We start from the raw sequence: 17,492 nt of genomic DNA, 5'->3' as shown, positions 1-17,492 counted from the left end.
GGGATCCTGGGAAGTTTGTTTTATCCTTAGAATTGCCTTTTTGATGGTTGTTGAGCCAGAACATATAAAGCAGCAATATTTCGTTTTATAAATTCCTGTCTTGGTTTGATGAGCAAAACCTGTCATTATCTCTATAAGTCTTGAGTCATTTTCATATCATTTTCCTTCGAAGATGTGTGTGCAGACCACAACAGGCTGCGAAGCCTTACCTAATGAGCTTTCCAAAGCTTTCCTTTGAATTGCAGTTTAGAATTGGTAAAGAGAAGAGGCTGAGGATATAAGAAGGATGGGAAGATGAATGTGAGTTACTGGAGCAGGTAGAAAAGGAGATGGATTGGCACATAAATCCATGGAAAAACAAGCTTTCTTATTTCTGTTGCTTATATAATAATTTGAGTATCTTATTTGCTGGTAAGATAAGTAGCATTAGCAACCTTTGGTACCACAGCATGAAACTATTTTATTTATGAACCGGAATTAACATAACTAAAATACTCTGATTTACTTTTGATAGCAAAGCTTGCTGAAGAATGAGCAAAATCAAGAAGAAATGATACTTCACTTCCTTCTGGATCTCTCTAGTCAGTGTGGTGTCTCATTTCCATGTACTCCAAGTGGGGCATCTTTTGAGTTAACTTCTTCCCTTCATGCCATCGAGGATGATTCGACTATGGATGTGAAATCTCTCTGGGATGATGTGAGATTGCATCTTCGAAGATTTTTAGTAAACAGGCTGCAAAGTCAAGAAGAAACAGCTACTAATGCTTTACAACAGCAAATGGAGTTTAAAACTCAGTACATACAGCAACTTCTGTTTCTTTACCCTGAATCAGAAGTCTTAGCGAAGTATCAAAATATGCAAGAAAATGTCGTTAGAGATCTTCTACAAAACTGTATTTTGTCTAGCTGTGGTGAAACAAACTTTGATAAGGTGGTTCATGGTTACCAAAGTTCCATACCCACATTGTGTGCAATGGTAAAAGAAGATTTGTATCTGCTATGTGGAACTATTGATCCTTCTTCATCATTGAAATTTGTTAATGAAACTTATCTGGTTACCATCACTGAAGAAATGACAGTTCTTCTTGAAAGACTTTGTGAGCTGCAGTTCAAAGAAAATGCTCTACATACAGTTAAGGCAAACAAGATTTCAAAGAAGCATAGAGGAACAGTTCATGCTGTGGGTTAGTAGCCTTTTTTTATGTCCATTGTAGTTAGATATTATTTTAATTATACTACTTTTTTTTTTTTAATGTACATTATTATTTCCAGCGAAGGGAGAGGCCTGAGATTGTTAGTTGCAGCTTTATGTTTTAACCATATTATTGCAGTTGAATTATAGACTGTTTCAAAATTGTGATGAAAAATGTTTAAAGTTAGGGAGAGTATCTTGTGCTTATGTATATAGAAACACAGTTATAATTCACTGGATAACATTGTTACATCATAGTAATTTTTTTCAGTCTAACTTACTCCAACTGCTGAAATGTATAATAGAATAAGAACTATTTAATCCGGATTTAAGAAAATATAAACTCCTCTGCTGTCTACACCCATGTTTTCAAATTGTCAGAAGCTTAAAGGATATTATAGGAAAGTCTGTACAATAATGCAACCATAAAATAGACATAGATTCGTACATCAGAGCTGACCCAAAAGATTACTATACAGATTCTAAAATAAATAATATATTTATGTTTTCTAATCTTGTGAAAATATGGTAAATTAGTGTTAATGCTACCTAGCCCTTTCTTCCTGTTCTAAGGAATTTAAGGCAGGAAAGGAGTCTGTTATAGATGTGGTATTTTCTATACTTTTCACAGTTGGTGAGTCTGACATGTTTATTTCTAAAAAGAGGAATCAGAACTTTAGAAAAAAGTCATGCAGAATGGAAATTTTCATCACGTAGTTCAGTATGCAAGAGCTGTTTGTTCAAAACATAGCCTTCTATAAAGGTGAAGTAGTTTGCAGACAAAAAATATTGAAAGTTTAGAATCATATGAAAAATAGAGAAACTGAAGATAGATCTTTGGGTAGTACGACATACACAAAGGATGAGTGAGGTGACGATTTGCTAGCTCTACACAGAATAAAGTTATACTCTTGTGAGTTTTAAAGTCAGTATACATGTTAGTGTCGGTCAACTAGAAATTACACTGGAAGAAATGCAGAAATAAATTTTCAACAAGAGCTGAAATATGGAGAAGTATGTGGAACATATGTAAGAGAAGGTAAGTGAGAAGGCATGCAGACGAATCATGTGAAATGATGAGAACTTTAACATAAAGCTGATATATTAGTGGGATGGAGTGTTGGTGGGAAGCAAGGAGAAGTAGTGTCAGAGTAAACTTGAGTTACAAAATAAATGACGGGAAGTGTATCTTTGAGTTACATAGTGAGATGAGACACAGTGAAAGGGTCCATTGACAAAAAATGACTGATACGGAACTGGAAGTTTTTAAGTTTGTTTTTCTTTCAATCTCAAAACAGCTCACAAAGATAGGGAAGTTCTATTATCTCCATTTTGCATCTAATACATGGAGATTAAACTTACAGTCAGGGTGGCTCTCTATAAAAGCACACATTAACTACTTCTGTATTACAAGAAGGAAGATAACAGTCCTTCAGTCTATTAGGATAGTATTAATTCTTCTACTTAAATTTTCTTTGCCACAAGATATGTCTTTACATGCTTTTGTGCCAGCAAATCAGGACAGGTTTCCACAGTTCTGTTATATATTCAGAGAAAAAGAGGAAGATAAAAAATTAAAAGTAAATCTTGATACCTGCTTCAACTGTGAAAGATTTACTTTGATTTGATATTTGAGCCCTGTACTTCTGAGACCTCAGATGAAGTCAGGTCACTGGAGCAGTTTGCCTTAGTCGACGAGGAATGGGTTAGAGACCAGTTGAGCAATCTGGACATCCATAAATCCATGGGTCCAGATGGGATGCACCCGCAGGTGCTGAGGGAACTGGCAGAAGTCATTGCTAGACCACTCTCCATCATCTTTACCAAGTCTTGGGAAACGGGAGAGGTGCCTGAGGACTGGAGGAAAGCAAATGTCACTCCAGTCTTCAAAAAGGGCAAGAAGGAGGACCCGGCTAACTATAGACCGGTCAGCCTCACCTCCATCCCTGGGAAAGTGATGGAACACCTTATCCTTGATGCCATCTTAAGGCATGTCAAGGATAAGAGGGTTATGAGGGGCAGTCAACATGGCTTTACGAAGGGGAAGTCATGCTTGACCAACCTCATAGCCTTTTATGAGGAAATAACACGGTGGATGGATGATGGCAGAGCGGTGGATGTGGTCTACCTTGACTTCAGCAAAGCATTTGACACAGTCTCCCACAGCATCCTCATAGCTAAACTGAGGAAGTGTGGCCTGGATGATCAGGTAGTGAGATGGACTGCGAACTGGCTGAAGGACAGAAGCCAGAGAGTTGTAGTCTATGGGGAGGAGTCTAGTTGGAGGCCTGTATCTAGTGGAGTGCCTCAAGGGTCGGTATTGGGACCAGTATTATTTCATATATTCATCAATGATTTAGATGAGGGAATTGAGTGTACTGTCAGCAAGTTTGCTGATGACACTAAGCTGGGAGGAGTGGCTGACACGCCAGAAGGCTGTGCTGCCATCCAGCGGGACCTGGACAGGCTGGAGAGTTGGGCAGGGAGAAACTTGATGAAATATAACAAGGGAAACTGTAGAGTCCTGCATCTGGGCAGGAACAACCCCAGGTTCCAATATAGGTTGGGGAACGACCTGTTAGAGAGTAGTGTAGGGGAGAGGGACGTGGGGGTCCTAGTGGATGGCAGGATGACCATGAGCCAACACTGTGCCCTTATGGCCAAGAAGGCCAATGGCATCCTGCGGTGTATTAGAAGGGGGGTGGTCAGTAGGTCGAGAGAGGTCCTCCTTCCCCTCTACTCTGCCCTGGTGAGACCGCATCTGGAATATTGTGTCCAGTTCTGGGCCCCTCATTTCAAGAAGGACAGGGACCTGCTGGAGAGAGTCCAGCAACTAAGATGATTAAGGGAGTGGAGCATCTCCCTTATGAGGAAAGGCTGAGGGAGCTGGGTCTCTATAGTTTGGAGAAGAGGAGACTGCGGGGGGACCTTATTAGTGTATATAAATATATAAAGGGGGAGTGTCACGAGGATGGAGCCAGGCTCTTCTCAGTGGCAAACAATGATAGGACAAGGGGTAATGGGTACAAACTGGAACACAAGAGGTTCCACTTAAACTTGAGAAGAAACTTCTTCTCAGTGAGGGTGACAGAACATTGGAACAGGCTGCCCAGGGAGGTTGTGGAGTCTCCTTCTCTGGAGACATTCAAAACCCGCCTGGACACATTCCTATGTAACCTTATTTAGGTGTTCCTGCTCCGGCAGGGGGATTGGACTAGATGATCTTTTGAGGTCCCTTCCAATCTCTAACATACTGTGACACTGTGATACTGTGATATATTAAAGGTCAGATTTGCAGGTGCAGCAGCTATCCTCTTAGCTCTCATAAAATGTGTTTAGAAGTGGTGCTGGTTAATATCATCTAATCCTCAAAATTACTTTCTTCACAGTGGCTGTCACACTCGTGTTTTCACCTCTGCACTGTGTAGTGCTTCATACTGTTTTTCTTTAGGAGGTTGGTATGGGAGGCAAGCACTGATTTCCTTGCAATCTCTTTTACTAGTTTTCTGCAGCATCAGACTGTTCTGGATGATCTCTGGTTATGGGCTGCAAGCAGCCAAACAACAGAAGAACAGTGAGTGATGTCAGCAGGCTAAAGCAAAATAGGGGGTCAGAGTTGTGAAGTAACACAAGAATTTTTTTTTTTTTTTTTTATTTGGTGGACATGACATAACCTATTATTTGTTGTTATTTATAAATTCAAGCAACGTTTATACTTGTATCATTAACAAAACAATTATTATTGAAAAGTTTATGTATATTATTGAAAATGCTCTTTTCCTATGAAGAACTTTTTCTAGAAAAAGATTTCTTTTACAAATTTTTGAATATACTACATTTTTCCTACACTAAATCAGAAGAGGGCACTTTTCCTTTGGAATTAAAGTGTTCACAAGGCAGTTCACACTGAAATAACTATTCTGGAAAAAATAACAGAATAACTGGTTTTGGAGTTTTATTCCAAGTGGCTGTTGCTGCTTGGAATTCTTACTTAATTCTGATACCTTTGCTGCCCTCCCACAATTAAGAGTGGAAGTCTGTACTTATACATCAGTGTAGTTAAAAGACAGTTTTAATAAGTTGCCTTTAATAAGTTGACTGTCATGCCAAATTTGTTGAGTATCAAAAAGAAAAAAAAAGCATGCTCGAGTATGGATGAAAGGGGACAAAAGGAAGAAAAGAGATTTTTTTTCTTAGTTGAGAGACAGTTATACAAATCTGTTTCTTGTTTTTCTTGTTGCCTCTGCCTGTGGGAACCACCAAAGCAGTACATCTCAGAACAGCAAAATAATCTAATCTAGGGAATTCAATTGGAACTGTTATCCCAGAGGTGAAAATATGATTTGTGTTTACTTAGTCCACCCTCAGGGAAATGTGGTATTTTGTTTGTTGAGTTGTATTTGTTGGGGTTTTTTTGTGTTGGTTGGTTTGGTTGATGTTTTCATAAGTCCTGCTGTAATTGATCATACTACATAGGAGAGGAAAAAGTAACATAAAATAATGAACAATGTTATAACCTCAGAAAACTTTAGATGACCTACTTCTGTCAGGAAAATACAGGCAGACTATAACAAGGTTTAACAGCATTATGAATCTTTAAAATATTTCATTTATAGCAATCTATTTGTGAAGGAATTAACATTTTTGTTTTCATACTGTATTAGAACAGTTCTTTGTCAAGTACTGTAATGAGATTGTATCCATTTATCAAGATTAAGGATGAGCGTTGTTTTAGAGGGAAGCTAGGAAAATGGTATGGGAAAAGAGGAAAATTCTTTGCAGCTTGGCATCTTTAATTGTTAACTTTAGGAAGCAGGTGGTTTTATGGTATAACTATCCTTTTCCCGGTTAAGTCAGTGACTATTTGAACAGTGCAGGTTTTACAAACTATTAGTGTTTTGGCTAAGTTATTGTAATAGGCTTTTACCTAGTATGGGTCATAATTTCTCTGTGCTGTGTGTACTCTGAGCACATCATTGGTGTTTTCAATTTGCTAAACTAATATCCAAGAAATTATTCTTACTTGCCTCAATATATTTTTGATGTAATTTTGTAAGATGATGTTTAAGCCTTTATGTCATACTGATCATATGTGTCTTTCAAAAAAATATGTAATGTTACAGTATTTACAAAAATACAACATTATGTATCTGTTAACATACTTAACATGGGAAAAACATGCAAACAGCTGGTTTACAGCTTATCTCTTATGATTTTTTGCTTCAATTTCCAATGTGATGTTTTTCAGAAATTATTTGCAGAAAGTCTATTAAATGTGGATTATACTTTTACCTTTTGAACCTTTTTCATGATTCTTTTTGTACAAAAATGTTAAGCTAGTTTAATTGGGCATTACTAACCTATCCTAATCCTTCTTTTTTTTTTTACATGAAGCTGCTTTTATAAGCCAGAAACTTATAAGAATTTATAAGAAACTTAAAACCCATGAAATTATACGTATTTTATATAGTAGTGGAAGGTTTTCTTTGATATTATTTATTTCTATTTTTTTAATATGTGTACAGAGAGAGTGTAAATGCATGTGGAGAGTAATTAGCCTATTTTTAAATTTCGTATGGTTAAAACTGAAAGAGATTAGAGCTTTGAGTTTTATTTTTTTGTGACATACACTAATTAATTGGCTTCGTATTTATATTTAGTCACAAACTTACCAGAGATCCTTAAATAGGCTCTCATATCAAATGGCATTTGCAAAAAAAAAACAAAAAACAAAAAACAAAAAAACAACCAACCAACCAAAAAATCCAGAAACCAAAATCCCAGCGTTTTTAGTATATTTATTTTTATTTTCTTAAAAAAATCTGAGGCAATACATAATGTCTTCTTCAAAATCAATAGTTGATTATTTTTAAGAAAATATTACTGAAAAATAGAGGAAAACTAAAGTGATACAGATATGACTAAGTACATTTTTATCTACAAAGTAATTAAATTACCTTCACTGATATATTTTAATATTCATATTTTACACTTTTACCCCAATATGTAACCCTCTTATGTGTCCAGAAGGTTTCTCTTTTCTTTTTCCAGAATACGACCAACTTCCATTTTATAGTAAAGACACATTTGAATGCAAACTGTGATTTAAATTGTGATATTTAAAAATTACTATCTTTAAATATTCATGAGTTCCTAAGGTATATATTGTGTTGATGAAACACCTGATGTGAATATGACATATATCTAAACTTGAATACAAGGACTCAGTATTGTTTAGAGGAGCTACGTTTGTGGGGTGGAGCTGAGACCAAGAAAAGAAACAGGCTTTGGAGTAACTTGTTGAAATGAAGATAGCTTTGGGACATGAAATTAAAGTTCTTGGTAAGGAAAATTTCTTTTAAGGTCACTTATCCTTGCATATTCCCAGAAATTTATTGTTCAGCTAACTTCAAATGTGAATTTTGGGGTTTTGGATATTTGACTTAAATTTAATTTGTCTACATTCAGGTGCACATGGCGTTATTTCCCCTGGTTTATAATTTCTTCCCTTGGAAATAAAGAACCTTTGTTTCAGACTTGCTTTTATCCTTCCATTTAACTTAAATTCAGTTGGTTTGTGATTCTCCAGCCAGCATTATTGCTTGCAACCAGTCTTCCATGATCTTCTTCTTATCTGTCAAAAATATGCCGAAAATAGCATTGATATGTGCGGTTTTGTGACTGCACGATGAAAAAAAAAACCCAATTATTCATGTCTGGGAATAATTAGGACCCAATAGCTTTAGTATAATTTATTCCCCCATTTATATCTGGAAATTGAAGTATTCCAGGCTTAGTTTCATGTAATTAATATTTATGTGTTTGCACCTTTTTTGAAATTGCAGTACAGATTACAATCTATAGCAGATAATTCACAATATTTATGTTGCTTTTCCATGATGTTTTCTTATCTTTAGTACATTGTTGAAATCTGGCTTTTTAGAAGTGTTTGGAAGGCGGAGGTGTCTCAGTCACCTGGCTTTCTGTTGTTCTGTCCTGGAAAGTCCTGTTGCATTTTTTGAAGTCCGGGTACACCAGGCTATTGTAAAGTAGCCCATATAGATTACAGATTGTAATATGCAGTATCACACCCTGCCTCAGCAGTTCGAGTTCATTATATTCTCCTGATCATTGCATTAATTAAAGCAAGTTTTCAGTTATATCTATAATCTGTTGCTAAGGGCTAAGCATTTTGGAAATGCAAAGTTTAAAGGTTAATTATGGAGGCTTATTTAAAGGGGGGTTTACATTAATTTAAGCTTTAAAATATTTGAAGACCTACATATCTATTGTGGTGACTGATAGACATTATAAAGACAAAAATTAAAGAATGGTAACAGAAACTGGAACTTCACCTCCTGGCTTCCTTGCACATACTTCTTTTCTTTCTTACTCCAGCATGCCCACAATAATCTGCTCATCCCTTCTGATGGACTTGCTGGTTTTGTTTCTGTTTCTGCATGACAGCGGTAGGTGATGTGCTTCCATTATATTTTCACCTGCTTGGCATCTCCTCCTCTCTTCGATTTCCATGCTCTCTGTCACTCTGCAGAGAACCTGGTGACAGCTTTTATAGGAACAGGTCTTCAGAGGCCTGTATGAAACAAGGTATGTAGCAGTTACTGGAAAGAATGGTACATTGGCTTTGCAGCTACTGACTATTGGAGCTGCATTGCACATGGTGATGTACGGCACAGTCCTTGCCATATCTTACACAAACGGAGTGAAAAATCCTACAGTTTCCATCCATTAAAGGTGGGGAAGTAAAACCATAGCCCTTCTTTCTTATGCATATCTAACCTTCACGGAAAACATGACATCAACAAAAATTACATAGGCACCACAGATGGATCAAGTAAGAATGCAGATGTCATGATTAGATTTTTTTACTTCATAAATACCAGCTATTTCTACTTTTGTATTATGAGCCAATCAATACTGAGATATTCAATAGGTTTAATTGTCATGTATTTAAAATAATGGAGCAAATAGTGTTGGTGGCATTTTATAACAGGAAGTTAAAAATGAAAACTAGTGGACGTACCTATATGATGCAGATTTCTGCAGTTGTCTTTGTTCCTTGGGAAGCCTATAAAATTTTGACAGCCAAAACAAGATCATATTACTCAGGGGAAACAAAATAAATATCTTTGTATTTAATATAGGAAATAATGTGTTTCATAGCCTGTCACATATTGTTTATTTCTTGTCCTTGCAAGTATTGTGTTTGATTTCTGTTGCACAATTATATTAAATGGAAATGTGAGTAGTACTGAGGAAAAAATAAAACCATCTGCTTGAACATACAGAGTTGAAGTTTTATTAAAAAAGAGGCACTTTTTTAAAAGCCATATGAACATAATACCCCAGGACCACAAATGTGTTTCTAGCGGGAGAATGACATTTTCGTAAAGATTACAAAAGCATTAAGCTTGTTACTTGTTAAGCCTATAGTAGGGGGTAAGATAACAGTATCTAAGTTACTGAAATGTCAGTTGAACTGACAGAATTTCAAAGCTGGTAGCATGCCTGAATACCTTCCTTCTTTTAGAGCAGTTGCTTGAAATGACTTATTAAGGCCCATAATATGAAGACAGGCAGTGAAATCTCATTATTGGCTCTTCATCATATTGAAAAGATGCCCATCCCAAATTTTTATTTTCATGGTTTTCATTTAATAAGTAAACACTAACTTTCTTTTTCAAACTATTTATATATATTTTAAGCATAAAATTCTTGATACTTTTTTGGGTTGTATTTTATTAGACTGTTGTGTCCTGAAGTTCTTCCACATCTTCTCTTCCAGCAGGAAAATCTGTTTTCCAACAGCAGATCTGTTTTCTGAACTCTGTAGAGGTTGAAAGAGGCATATTTCCATTCTTTGGTTGTAGGGGTTTTTTTGTTGTTGAAATGTTCACAATTAGCAAACAATGACTAATTATCTTCCTTTTTGCCCTCTTGACACACCTGCATGTTTTTCCACAGTATGAAGAGAGCATTTAACTCACTATGCCCTCTAATTATTGCATTCTGCTGTCAAATTTAAAAACTGAAACTGATTTGCTCTCCAGTCTGATACTTTCTGAGTGGTCAGAGATCAATTTGAGTTTATGTATCATAGTATTATGTTTAATAATAGAAAGTGACAAAATCTGAGAATTACTAAACTAGGTTCCCTCACTTCAGAATATAAGCCTGCATGAAGAAGAGTGTGTAGAACTAAAGTAGATAAGAGAAGACTTCAGAAATGTCTTTTAAAGAAGCTCCTGCTGTATTCATTGAAAAGAAAGGTGTTACAGAAATCTTAAATATCTACATCTACCATCATATAATCACAAGTTAATTAAATGGTCCTGGCTGTGATTTTTGTCAAGACAGAGAACCTCTTCTGACATAAAATGTGTATTTAGAGAGCAAATTTAAATTTTAAAGGACAAAAGTATTTTAATCACAATAGTTTTGCAAAAACTCATGTGTTTAAATTGTGTGTGTTACATCCACAAGATGGATATTACATGCTAAGTTAGAACACGAATCTTCTTTTTACTGTGACTTAGGCTTAGAATATTAAGAAAAACCCTCTGTCGTCAATTAAGGGGCTGCTCTATCTAATGAGTTTTTAAAAAACAAAGCTTTCAGTCATTTTATAATACTTTTACTACATTTGCTGAATATAGCAGGGCAATGGAGTTATTCCTGTCTGATCTAGAGAGAAAGGTGGTTGTAAATCAGTCCAACTTCTTAGTTAGAAAGTTAGCAGTTAGTGCCCTGGAGGTTTTTAGGACCCCTGAATGTTGTGAACTGTCTGGAATTGGATCAGTTACTGGTCTTAGATTTTCAAGAAGACTTCTTTTTCCTCAGTAGCGTTGTGCACTGATAGTCCTCTGACTAAGATCCAAATCTTTGTATTTAAGTACAAGGGATGGTGTGTGGATTTGCTGTTCATGTGCTGGGAAAGTCCAGCAATTTCTGTAGTGCAGGAATTAGGTGTTTTGTTATGCACAGTGCTACAAGCTAAAAAGAGGTGTTTTAAAAGTTCACTCACCTCAGTGAGATCTGTATATGTACATCTATGCTGACATATGATTAATCCTTCATTTGTATTTCAGCCTTTCCTCGAAATATTTGTTAAGAGGTTGAATTTCCAAACTTGATTCTCTAGAAGTTTTTTAATATGTCTGACATTTCTGTATGCCTAGACTTATTTCTGTTTTTTATATTCCTTTTAAAAATGAGAACTTTGTGGTGACTTTGCCTAACTAGAGTTTTGAAACATAAAGAGGTAGGAAACAGAAATACAAGTACTGACTCCAGCTTTGTAAGTATTTTTCTGAGTGTTTTCTCTTATTAGAACATAAGCTGTCACCATCTGCCTCTGTTACATCTTGGAAACTCCAAGGAGTAAGAAAAGCAAAAGTGGCAGAGGCACTTTAATCTATTATTTAAGGAAATACATAATATAATGTGTAGAGTACTCAAAAGAATGATGAACACTTGATAGAAATTCCTGATTGGTTGAATGTTGCTAACAGTCTAATTTTAATAGAGTGGGTCTGATGTAGTGAACCAATCTGTGAGACACCCAACCATTCCACTGTGAATTAGATACAGAGCATAGAAATGAAGCTAGCAAGCATTTTTGTATTTGCAGACATTAAAGAAATTGAAATCAGATTAAAATAAATATGTTAATTACTGTGTTTTCAAATAGAAAGTGCAGTTGTTTTTTATCAGCCAGGTGTTTTAAATGGCTTATAGGGAAACATGCAAGTCCTATCAAGGACAGAATTCGTGGGAAATTTTGGCAGACCTGGCAGTATGTAATTTCTCATTCAGCAAAGGCTGATGAAGAAGATTACCTTCTTAGAGTTCTTCAAGGACTCCACGGTTTCAAAATAAGTGTTGTGACCAGATTGCTACAGACCCCCTCAGTATTTATACTTTCTGTAAACACTCTATTTTGGTGTTTTCTATGTGTGTGTGAAGACTTCAGGAAATGCGATGACTCCCTCAGTGCACAGTACAGGCAAACAATTAAAAAAAAAGTGAGTGTAACCAGTTTCTGTCATTGGTAAGGCCACAATACAGTGTCAGTTCTACTGAGAAATATTACAAAGAATAGCATTTTGTCACAGGATGATTCTTGGAGTTTTCTGAAGAGGACTGTTTGCTGATAGTCACTAAGTCAGAACAAATTCTCAACTATAGAATAGCACCTAAAAAAAGAAAACCCATAAATGCTACAAATGACTGCTAAAGGGAAGTGTAAAGAATGTCTGCTATTTCATTATTATGATAATTATCAGAAAATTATTGGATACCAGCTGCTAAATTCCTTAAGTGGACCCATAATTAATTAGTTTTTATTCAGAGACTAATTAATTTATTTACATTTGAATTCTTTAAAATGTCATTGTCTATGAGAAATTGCAGTGTATAATCAAAATGTCTTCTAATTTATTGGAGGATATGTGTGTTTTTGAAAATTAATGAGCAGGTTGAGTCTCTGGTTTCACAGCAAGCTGAGATAGGTATCTGTTTATAAAGTAGTTTTATTAAACATTACTACAGGGCACTTCATCCTCAGAGCGCTTGAAGAAGTCTCTATAATTTGTTCCAATGGACTTGTAAAGTAGCTGCATGCTGTCAAGGAGTCAGATTGGTGAGATGATCTGCACAAGATTACCACACCAGTTTGGTGTCAGAGCATAATCAGGAGTTCTTGCTTTCCAGCCTGTGTTTCCACCAATGGTTCATCCTTTATCAGTTGGTCAGTGATCATGGTTCCAAGACTTAATTTTGACGGACCTAAACACTCAGTGTTAACAAAGGACTTAAGCATTTAGTAGCAAACATCTAACAACCTGATATGGAATCAGTCTTCAGGATGAGGTGAAAACTGATCTCATTTAAATGTGAAGACATGATGGAGCAGATTTGATTAAAATTTCATGTATGGTGAATCTCTTTCAAAACGTGTGTGTAGTCTTCACTGAGATTGTTTAATAGCTGGCAATGACATGCGTCTTTCTATGGCAGGCACACTCTCTTGATTAAATATATGTAAATTCTTACATGCTTACCATGTTTATACATAAGTTGAGATCCCTTATTTCACTATTTTTTTTTTTGGTGACACTTGCACAGTATGGATGTATAGTATAAGCACTTACAAAAGTCATAAGTTAACAGTGATGTCTAATGAGAAAATGTTTGCTCTCTGTACATCTATGACCTTTTTTTTTTTTTTTTTTTAAAAAAAAAGCCATCAGACAAAAATAAGCCACCCTGTAGTTTGTTTGTGTAAGCTGCTTTATCAAATTGTCCCAGAGTTCCTGGGTTTCACTGGAACTGACAGAAAGCTGCAAAGCAAGACAGGTGTTTAAAAAAGCTTAAACACTCATAACAGTTTGCATCCATGCAGTTTCCTTTGCTACAGTGATAGTTCTTTATAGGTCTGTCAGTTTCAATCAACAGAGAGCACATGTGATCAGTATATCTGATAAACTTGTCAATGCCTTTTTAAAGCAGGATTCCCCAACCTATTCTATTCAACTGTCCTCCCCCCTTCCCTTTTTCATCATTTCAAGTAGAATCTTGATGAGAGAGATATGTTATAGGCAGCTGTGCTAGCTAGCTCAGGCTACAACTAATTTGTGCAGGAAAAAATTAAATCAGGAGGTAAATTATTTCATGATTGTTCATTCCCAACAGAGTTGGGCATTATTCTGAAGAAAATATCAAATAATTGGTTTCAGGCCGTGTCAGACACATGCAATTCCCTTCACTAATGGCTATGTGAGGTAGTGCTAAGCCTCAGGGGTCATCAAAGAACTGAAAATAGCTTAGTGCCAGGCACAGCAGTAGAGAGACAGAGCACAGAATAAATGAAGTGGCAATAAGTGCAATCTATAGGGGAAATGTGCTTCACTTGGAGTTTAATATATTGGCTTAGAATCTGGCAGTAAGCCATGCAACAATTGTTTACCTTTTTGTCAGCTTCTGCATCTGTTCTGTTTTGTAAACAGCACTTAACTTGGAGTCAGTAAATGCTTTAATCAATAACAACTGTTAAGGGATTTCCTTTCTTTTTTTCATATTCCATAACAAATGTGTGCTACAAACAATGTTTGCCTTAGATTAACAAGGAAAAGACATTAACAGGGTCAAAGGGATTTTGTTGGGAACATTTTATAGCTCCTTGGGTTTACAGTAATTGTATCTGTGTGATTTGAATGTATCTTGTAACCTCTCCAAATTAAACTGTTAAAAAAATACTAGCATGCAGTAATGAAGATGATTTTTATAATTATCTTAAGTCCTGTGTATAGAAAAACTGCTGGCACTGTTTGTAATAATTTAATTCTGTGTAATATTGTGTATTACATCTGCTATGCAGAAATATTAAGTTGTCTCTCACAATATGAAATTAGTGATTATACACAGCAATAGTAATTATTTAAACCTTTACATTACATTATTTAAATGAGTTACATTAAAAAACATACACCAACATGCAGTTTGGGAAAACTGTGAGCAGATATCCATAGAAATTGAGTATATCATTACTAAATGCAAATGAAAGTATAATCCAGTTTATATACATAGATAGTGTGCAGATGAATGCTGTCATAAATGCAAGATTGTTATAATAGTTATAGCATCACTTAGAAGTTAATATTGCTGAGAGTTGAGGAACACATTATTGTTAATGGAATTTATGTTTGTAACTCCCTGTGCACTGCTCTGAAAAATCGCTGTACACAGTGACTATCAGCAGCTGAGTTTCTGATGCTTTATTAGGCTATTTCTTTTGAGATTTTAACAAAATGTTAGTTCCATTTATGAAAAGACTTTATTATTTGTACACATGTTGCAGGTAAATTTTAAGTATAATATTACACTTTTTCAATTTTCTTACTCAAATAGCTTTACTGGATGAAATCCCTTACATCACTTTCTTGTGTCCCTTGCAGAACAATATTTTAGATCTATCTTATATGAAATTAAGTGTTATAAATGGGGGCAGGGGAATAATATTTAATGTGTTGGGAAGGTACTTTACAGTAAAATTGATTAAAAGGGTTTTAAACTCTTGGTTCCTGCTGAGGGAAAAATCCCCACTGTTATCACTGAAGAAGACAGTCATCAGGTTGCTTTCCAAGGATTCCATCATGAGTCTCAGAAGCAGTTTAGCCATGTGGCTCTGTACACTAAGTAGTAAGGCTAATTAATCTGAGAGCAATGCTGTCTTAGTGTAGCTATTCTTGAACATCCACAACCAGTTCACCTATGATGCAGGGATTTCTGCACCACACTTTACTGTGTCACATCCCTGGATGGGTTGATATGATCAGAATTAGCCATTCAATTTTTTGAGATCTTGTGAATGCCAAATTGTTTAAAACATATAGGATAATATGCTCATTAAAAAAACCAAACCAAACCAACAGACAAACAAAAAAACCCCACAAAAAACCTAACAAAACACACGCAAGAAAAAAATCACAAAAGTTATGTTAAAGTTACGGGATTTATTCATATGCATATTTTCTAATGCCTTTTGAGAATTTAAATGCTTCCAGGCTATAACCAAGGAAATTGGAAACACTTTATTTAATGATTTCAAGAGCCACAGCTTTGAGGAAAATACCACTTCTGAAGCATGCTATAAAATTGGAAGTTAGCAAGTGTGCACAGGTCGTTAGACCTAGCAGAGCCTTATTTCTCATGCCGCTTCATTTTTAGAGATGAGGATAAATCTTTTTAAGTTGTAAGGCAGATATGTTGCTACTGAATATAAGTATTTAAAAGAAGCTCAGGCAGTATGATCAAGTGCTTTATTGAACGTGTGTCACTGTGTTGCTTGAAAAATGTTTTAATTAACTTACTAGCTGACTGAGAATTCATATGGCCACTTCTCATCACTGGTGAAGTAAAATTCTCTAATACCATCTTTTTTTATTTCTAAGAGCTCCCAAGTAGTCACATTATTTTGCAGAAAGTATGTTTAGATACAAATACGTAAAAGAAGACTGAGATTTAGTGTTCAAGATATATTGCATCAACATGGAATTTGACCTTTATATTTGAATGAAATGCTGGTTTTTTGTTAGAATTAATATTAAGTAGAATTAGCTCTACAATGTATTTATCTTGTTGGAAGATGAGATATTAATTTCACTATTAGTGTTGCAAAGTTGTCTCTGATTTCATTAGTAATCTGTATGTGTCTCTTTTACAGTATTGCTGCTGCCTGTTTCACTAAGACTATATCCTATAACATACATTTTTTAGTTGTAGAAAAAAGCAGAAGAGACTTAAAGAAGGGTAACAAGGTGATAAAAATGTAGAACAACTTCCATATAAGGAGAAATAAGCAAGCTACAATTCATCAGCTTGAAAACAAAATTTAAATGGTGAGATACAATAGATGTCTATAAAATAGAGGCATTATGAAATAAACAGGTTTCAGTAGTTGACTGATTCTTAAAACTGGTTGACAACTGGGGAAGCTAGAAGATGAAATATTCAAACAAACAAAATGATGTATTTGTTAACCCACAGTGTAGGTAAAGTGTGAAACTTCTTTCTACAAAATATTATGGGTAATAAAAATGTAGAAAGGGTTGAAGGGTAACTGGAGAAATTGATGAGATAGAAACCCAGACTATTAATATATGTTACGTCTGTCTGTGAAAGCTGCCCAACTACAAGTGGTCAAGAGCTAGGTAGGCTCTAAGGAAAAAATACTGAGGAAAAGATGGTTTCCTTGTTATATTTTTATTTGGTCTTCCTTTCTCAGCCACTGTTGAAGCCCAGGATACTGGAATAAGACACTGTAGCTGAACCCAGTGTAGCTGTTCTTACAAGATCGTGCTTTTTTGGTTTGGATACATAGAGATTCTTATTTATTAGCCACACTTATTTGAGGTCCTTGTAGTTTTTCAAATTAAATGTATTTTGCACTGAAATTTGTTCTAATTAGTCGAAGTGAAACCCACTTTTTATTACTCTCTCTTCTCAGAATTTTGTGTTAAAAACTTCAGTAAAGATACCATTAATTTGTTTAGAGTGTGGTGTTTTTCATACTCCAATAGAAATGTTGAGTCATGCATTTTTGTTTATAGTTGATAGAAGAAGGGGTTTGCCAGCTAGTTAGGTTAAAATTGTTTTCAGTCTAGCATTTCAAACCTAAGATACAAGAATAAATATAATTTAAGGCAATGTGCTTGTCTGCAGTTTAGAAGTTTTGAACCCTTAGAAGGCTACCAGAAGCCTAAATAAACATCTGAATTTT

The 17,492-nt window shown here is 35.3% G+C and overlaps 1 protein-coding gene across 1 annotated transcript in view; it reads left to right on the top strand.

Annotated features, from left to right (window-relative positions):
* KIAA0825 overlaps window positions 1-17,492 on the top strand; it is a gene marked incomplete at its 3' end in the record, with an annotated part of 235,382 nt that overhangs the window by 13,691 nt on the left and 204,199 nt on the right. The window contains exon 3 of the mRNA XM_080636888.1: window positions 515-1,184. Coding sequence (XP_080493014.1) covers window positions 515-1,184 — 670 coding nt within the window. The remainder of the gene's footprint in view (window positions 1-514; window positions 1,185-17,492) is intronic.

Source organism: Psittacula echo (genome assembly GCF_963264785.1).
Source record: "Psittacula echo genome assembly, chromosome: Z".
In the NCBI taxonomy this organism is placed as follows: Eukaryota; Metazoa; Chordata; class Aves; order Psittaciformes; family Psittacidae; genus Psittacula; species Psittacula echo.
Note: the sequence above shows the minus strand (reverse complement) of the source record. Positions and strands in the feature narration are given on the sequence as shown.